Source organism: Vicugna pacos, chromosome 9 (assembly GCF_048564905.1).
Source record: "Vicugna pacos chromosome 9, VicPac4, whole genome shotgun sequence".
Taxonomy (NCBI): domain Eukaryota; kingdom Metazoa; phylum Chordata; class Mammalia; order Artiodactyla; family Camelidae; genus Vicugna; species Vicugna pacos.
In genome coordinates, this window is record NC_132995.1 from 20,296,315 (window position 1) to 20,303,898 (window position 7,584).

General features: G+C 41.4%; 1 protein-coding gene across 1 annotated transcript; it reads left to right on the forward strand.

The window, feature by feature from the left end:
- Nucleotides 1-1,170: 1,170 nt before the first annotated feature.
- UQCRFS1 (ubiquinol-cytochrome c reductase, Rieske iron-sulfur polypeptide 1) lies at nt 1,171-6,149 on the forward strand. The gene is made up of 2 exons (XM_031672096.2): nt 1,171-1,456; nt 5,260-6,149. The coding sequence occupies exons 1-2, from the start codon at nt 1,243-1,245 to the stop codon at nt 5,868-5,870; spliced, it is 825 nt and encodes a 274-aa protein (XP_031527956.2). The 5' UTR covers nt 1,171-1,242; the 3' UTR covers nt 5,871-6,149.
- The last annotated feature ends 1,435 nt before the right edge of the window (nt 6,150-7,584 follow it).

Here is a 7,584-nt window from a genome sequence, read left to right on the forward strand (position 1 = left end):
AAGGGTTAGGAAACTTGCCTAGGTCACAAAGCCCATCACAGCACAGAGTAGAGAAACCTCATTGGTTCATACACGCACCACCATCCCAATTCTGCCAACTCTGTGTGCTGCTTGTATTAATATTTACTTAATATTTAAATTAACTCAGTTTTTACCTAAATAAGTGTAAAATAAACTTTTTCAATCGTCACTGGAAAATCAGTATAGTTAGAAAATAAATATCATGAAAATAAACTATTCTTACATCCTCTCTAGATTCAACTACCTGCTAACAGCTTTGAATTCAAGGCCTATTCTGTTGAAGGGGAGATGAGCAAGTCTTGAGAAGAATCAAAGATATACTAACACTAATCTGGGACTTTCTCTTTGGTGTAATCAGAAGGATTTAAAGAGAAGTAAAACTTTGCTCACCATGTGATAGAAACTGATTTAGGGACCTATTCCTCATCCCCTAAAATCTCACTTGTGGAAACTGCGGCAATGGTTAAGAGTACACACTCAGAAGACAGACTTCCCCACGTCAGAGCTTGCTGGCTATCCTGTCCCGGGCACATAATCCCTCTAAACCTCTGTTTCCTCATTGCTAAAACAGTAGCTATAAGGACCTTGACTATAAATGAAAGAATGAAGGTAAAGCACAAAATCTAATACATAGTAAAATGAATGCTGAATAAACATAAGCCGTCATCATTACCATTATTTGCACGTAAGTCTCTGGACATTTAAAATTGTTTTCAATTTTTTAGTTAGATAATGATAGTAATCTTTATAGTAAACACATAGCAATTACTATGTTAGGTTCTGCTCTGCGTTTTATATCACACCCAACCAAATTATATAAACATAAACATATTTGCACATGTTAGGAACTATTATTATCCCTAAACTATTATGATAATTTATTCTCATCCCTAGGTCCCCACAGATGAGGTTTTTGCCCCAAAGGATGCAAAATCGGTCCACGTACATTCCCAGAGGCCCCCCCACCCCCACCCCTCTGCCCCTCTTCTGGGGGCAGATCCCGCTGCACAGCCCACTGCACATCCGGAGCTAACGCGCGGAGCCGCACCTTCTCCGGCCGGCCCGGCCTCGCCCCGCCTCTGACGCAGCGTAGGAGGGGAGGCGCCTCTTCGGCCGGCGCGCTGACGTCACGCGCCCCGCGCCTCCGGCGCCTCTTCGCGCCTGCGCCGCGGGCGGAAGGTCGTCCCTGTGACCGGCTAGGGTTTTGGAGCTGTTGTCGCCATGTTGTCGGTCGCCGCTCGCTCGGGCCCGTTTGCGCCCGTCCTGTCGGCCACGTCCCGCGGGGTGGCGGGCGCGCTGCGGCCCCTGGTGCAGGCCGCGGTGCCCGCCACCCCGGAGTCTCCAGTGCTGGACGCGAAGCGGTCTTTCCTGTGCCGGGAGTCGCTGAGTGGCCAGGCCGCGGGCCGCCCATTGGTCGCCTCTGTGGGCCTCAATGGTGAGCGGGGCTCAGGGGAGCGACCTGGGGCTGAGGGGGTCCCTCTTTTCTTGCTCCTTCCAGCCCTGGGCCCAGGGAGCAGCCCAGGAGGGCGGGGGTCTGCGGGAATGGAGCGGAGCCCTGTTTAGGGATCGGGTTGCCTGCCGGGCTGGGTCGACCTTGGGCAGGCTTTTGTACCTGCCCGGGCCTCGGTGTCCTCACCTGTGCTCGGACGCCGCCGCATTATGTGATCTCAAGTGGCCGCCAGAGCAGATTTTGTACTTCCAACGGCTAAGTTCAAGAACTTTGGGGTCTGACTTCTTGAAAAGTCTTAGAGATTTTGCTGCTTACAGGTCGTTTGCCTTTGGGCAAATTTCTAAACGTTTTCCCTCATAGGTGAAATGAATTAATGATGATACCAAATTCGTAGGTTGTATCGTAAGGTTCAGATGGACAAATTCTACGTTAAGCCATTAACACGTTTTGGGGGCACTTTATAAATTCTAAAGAAAAATGGAACTGCTTTTAATATTTGGAAAGTTGTCCCCGTCACTACTGCCGATCCTTTAGTGTCCTTCACTTTCATCACCCTGAATCCAAAAAAGAAAAAAAGAAACTACAGGCCCCAAGGTCATTTATAGTGTAGAGTAACAGCAGTGTTTTCAGGCATTGGGCCAAAGGGTTTTCACATGGTAATGAATTTCAGCCTCTAAACGAGCAATAGGCCCTAGAGAATGATGATACTTCCATTTTACAGATGAGAAAACATAACAAGAGGTGAAGTGACTTGCACAGGGTTACACATTGTGTATGTGATAGTGCGTGGATTTGAAGACTGACAGCCATAAGCTCTAGGAGTGTATTTTACACCCTCTGTCAGCAGATCCTAGTTTATCTTTGATGCTTTGTTTCCTTTCTTATGCTCTGTTTGGAGATCCTGAATTGGCAACCTGTGGGCCAAGTGCCTGTAGTCTGCCTAACTTGCATAGTTTTAAAAAACGAGGGGTTCTTGGTGTCTCTTGGAATGCTTATAGTTGGCAACACTGGGCCTTAGTTTCCACCTGAGAGAAGTCTAGTGTGCTGTGCATTGGCTGCCCGCTTAGATGGAGCAAGTGCTTTTCCAGTTCATCACAGTCTTCATCAGGTCTACTTGATTCATTGTTGCCTCCTGCTTGGCCTTACTGACAGTTGAATTGGTAACCTTTGCCTTCCCTGCTGACCACGTTGCCCCTACCCTTTTTATTCTGCCTTCATTCCCCCTATTCTCTACTTTTTAAATGATCCTCCCACTCAGTTTGCCACATTTACAAGTCTTAACCTATCCTTTCGATCTCAATTCAGGATCAGGTCAATAAAATTTTATATTTGCTGATTCCTTTATGTTTTATAGCACATAACACTTAACACTCTATTGCATTTACTCGTAATTCCTCTGACCTTGAGCTCCAAGGTGTAGAGAATATCTCCTTTATTTTTCTATCTCTCACAACCTCAGATTTTGCAAATAGTTGGTGCAAAATATTTGTGAATGAGTAAAGTGGCAATTTTTTAACGGGGCACCTGTGGGTTTTGGAGAAACTTCTCAAGCCAATTCTTTGGACCTGGAGGTGAAAAACAAAAGGGAGGAGAACATTTCGATAACAAAAGTGAAAAGTATCTTGGAATTTGTCAGATTCTAATGAGTTTCTTCTAAAAGTCAGAGGCTTACTTGAACTTTTCCAAGTACTGGTAAATAATAAAGAAACAAAGGAAACCTCTTTTCTGTCATCATGCCTTCAGCTTGTTGCTTAAATTCATATTAAAATCTCCTGTGTCAGTGGTTTTTGGAAAGATAGTTAGTAGTGGGTGTGGGAAGGGGCAGTTGATCAGGAAAAGATCCCTGAATTGGGACACATTAGAGCTCACCTTAAACAAAACAAAACAAAATGAAAAATCCTGTTTTGTTATAATGTGTTAAAATTTCTGTTTCTAAATGATATTTCTATAAGTACCTGATTTTGCTTTGGAGCTAAATCTTTGCCACTAAAAGTCACACCTGATACAGTTCATGTAAATTATTTAAAGAATGATTTTTGCAATATGGCACTTTAATTTCCCAGTGTTCTTGATGGTGTAGCTCAATATGAAGTGTAACCTGCCAGATAGAATGGGAGTAGACAACTGGATTTCTTTTGCCAGCATATCTCAGGTGATAATGTCAAATACATTCTGTTTAGTGTTCCTGTACATTTCCTTGTGTACTGTAATATGGTTAAGGGTTGTAGATAACGGCTTTTAATGTAGAAGTTCCATCATCTTGTAGGTATGGTACATCTTTCCTGTATAATCCCAGACAGTGCTAAGGGAAAGTAATTCATATTTGATCCCAAATCCCCATCTACCCTGATAGATTAGCATTGAGTAGAAGTAGAGTAGTGTGTGATATAATGTCACTTTGCCATAGTTGTGAATCTCAGATAGTCACTACCTGTGTCCTGGTCCCCTCCAGAAAATGTTGGTTAGTCAGAAAACTGCAGAGCGATTCTGATAGGTTTCACCATTGTTTATGAATACTTATGGTTTCCATCAAGTTACTAACCTTGAGAACCATGTGAAATGTATTCCTTCCTGTAATGTTTGACTGCTCAAGAAAGTATGTTAGGATGAGACAGCCAATAGGTCAAGTAGAATTACAACTTATATGAAAATGTATTTTATAAGTACATTTTTCTTTTGGAAACAGTACATTTTCTGAATGTGAGGAATTTTTAATGTCCACTTTTCTTAAAAGGAAACCTTTGGCAGATTTCCTAAAAGGAATATACAGTGTACAGAGATTTGCTTCCTGAAACATACATAAATGTGATACCAATAGCATAATTTTTTGTCAGACTTTTAAAAATGGTTATGAGATAGAAGAACATACCTTTTGTTTAAAATAAACTGCTTATATCCAGAATACTGTATAAACAGTAGTTATTTGCTTATTAGATACTCATTTGACATAAATGAATCTGGTGTATTTATGGCCTGCTGTAGTACTGTCCCAGTTGAGAGATCCATGGCAGTAAAAAAAGAAAGATAATGCCTCAACTCTTAGAGATGCTGTTGCCCTTCACTGAACAATTTGCTTTTTCCCCATACAATATTGAAATAATTGGGTTTTGTGGAGATTTACTTGATTTTGATAGCCATGTATTCTGATAATGGTGTCCTTTTCTGCCCATTAGTGGTTTTGCTTGAATTTATACCCCAAAGTCAAAAATCTCTTAAGTTTTCTACAACTAAGGTTACCCTGTTTACAGAATGTTTATTTTCTTGTAATTTGTGTTTTATGACTTTTTAGTAGTTCTTTCAGAGAGCAGGTAGATAGAAATAAAGTTAGATACTTGGTTCAGTTAGATGGTCACACATCAGTTGAACAGGTGAACTAGATGAGGTTTAGGGTCTCTTCTAATCCACAGAGTATGGGAGATACTTGGCATAATTGCACAGGTTGTCTTAGGTTGAGTTTGGGGGGCTTAAAATACTGCTGTTTACAGTGCTATTTAACTTTTTAAACTTGATGCACTGACTTGTCATGAATCCTGAATCAGCAGTGTTCAATCAGGAGGAATTCAGTTTGTCAATATTATCTTATGATTTCATACCATTATGATAGGTAGTAGTTGACTTGATTTTGCTGGCACTGTCAACTTGACCATTTCTGAGACCAGTGAGTTCCATATTTCACGTTTTTATAATTTGATTTCTGCTTGTGAATTCATAAAGTTCTATTTCTGGATGTATGTCCCTTTCAGGGTACTCATCTAATTGTGTGTTTTAACCTTCTGTTTATCTTGCAGTCCCTGCTTCTGTTCGTTTTTCCCATACGGACATCAGAGTGCCTGACTTCTCTGACTACCGTCGTGCTGAAGTGTTAGATAGTACCAAGTCTTCTAAAGAGAGCAGTGAGGCTAGAAAAGGTTTCTCCTATTTGATAACTGCAACTACTACTGTGGGTGTTGCATATGCTGCCAAGAATGTCGTCTCCCAGTTCGTTTCCAGCATGAGTGCTTCTGCTGATGTATTGGCCATGTCGAAAATCGAAATCAAGTTATCCGATATTCCAGAGGGCAAGAACATGGCTTTCAAATGGAGAGGCAAACCCCTGTTTGTGCGCCATAGAACCAAGAAGGAAATTGACCAGGAGGCCGCAGTTGAAGTGTCCCAGTTGAGGGACCCACAGCATGATTTAGAACGAGTGAAGAAGCCTGAATGGGTCATCTTGATAGGTGTTTGCACTCATCTTGGTTGTGTACCCATTGCAAATGCAGGCGATTTTGGTGGTTATTACTGCCCTTGCCATGGGTCACACTATGATGCATCTGGCAGGATCAGGAAGGGGCCTGCACCTCTCAACCTTGAAGTTCCCACATATGAGTTCACCGGTGATGATATGGTGATTGTTGGTTAGAGACCTGGACTCGAGTCATTGGCTTCTCTCAGTCTTCATGTCACCTCAGAAGAGTTATTTGAGAACAAGCCTTCTGTACTTGTAGTTGATTTGAAATATTTAAGAATTGCCAATAATGTATTTGCAAACATGTGAAGTAAATTGAGTTTAATGTTCAATACTTTCAAGCATTCACCTAATAAAGCCACTGTTGAACATTGTTATGCTCAGTCAGAGACTTTAAAGGTGCAATGTCTTTGATAGTTAATTCTGATTAAAATTACAGACTGGTGTACAAGATATTTGTGAAATCTGTAATTGACTTTCTCATTTATTTCCTTTCTTTACGTCAGGAACGCAGATTCTACAGAGCTCATGGTTAGGATGAGGTAGAATTAGCTAGTCATCTCCAAGACCTGGGAGATGTTTTTGGCATTGGCAGAAACAGTAGTATCCAAGTTGCCTTTCTGTTCTTTTGCATACCTGGCTGTGTGGGGGGGACACCCCCACCCCACACGCAAACTGTATGATGATGTTGGAATGATCTATGGGAAAGAGTCCTGAATGAGGTGTTAGCTGCTCTAAGAGTTCGTTCTCAGCTGTAGCTGATTTCCTGCCTGTGTGGCAAGCCAGGAGATTTTACTAGTCAATGGGAATAAGCTAGTAATTAGAATTCTTTAGTTTTAAGAGGCATTTGGTGTGGGATATTTCCCGAGGGAGGCTTTCCAAGATGGAAGTGCCTCTCTGTTATTTCCTTCCTCTGGTATGGGTATTCGTGCCCCCCCAAAGCTCCTGCATCCACTCTGTCAAGAGGCAGAGGATAGTGCACCTGAGACTTAATACTGTCTTCCTGTGAAAATGATCCTGCTGGTTTCGTTTCTTTGATGATTACATTTGAGGTGTTTCTTCCACTTAGATTTGTAGTCACCACTTCTCACTGTGAAGTGAGAGTGGGTTTAGAGAGAGATACCAGAATTAACACCTTTCTGCCTCTTGCTTCCAGTTACACAGGTGAAATAAGGTGATATTCTTCCTGGGACCTAGGAGTGGGCTCTGTGCTTTGTTGAGAATCAAAGCTACCTTAATCGGTTTGTCTTGCCCTAAATGCTGTTTTAGGGGTGAGTTAATAATGTACTCCACTGGGTCCTCCTTGTGAGAGCACACATGCATTTGTAAAATAGTAAACAAAGACTAAATGCTTAGGTCTGCCAAAGGGAAATGACCTTCCAGTCTTCCATTCTTGAAATCAGTAGCTAAGTATATCAAAAAAGAAAATACCAAAGTTTCTAGGCTTTTGATACTAGTCGTTGGTTTGTTTTTACTATTCTATGAAGAATGTTAGCAGGTATGATAAATGGGACACCTAACAATAGTATGTTGTTCTGTCTCCATAAAATGACATTTAGGTTCAAATACTTAGGTAGAAATCTGAGACAAAACATGCCAAACGTGGCTAATTTACTACTTTTTGATCTGTGCTCCACTTTAAATGGAGGACTTTCTGATCTTTTGAGCATATATAGATTACCAAGGAAAAGTTAGTGTTGTTTAATTTAAAAGTAGGGGAATTGTTTCATTGTGTATGAGCAATATATGTATGTAGTATTTGGTATTAATATTGGGAGCATCTTAACGTGAAGTTTTTTCCCCGTGATTATATCATGAAGCCAAGAGAAGTTGGACATTTTGCTTGTTTATCATTGTGATGAAGATTCTGTTTTTCTAGTACTCATGA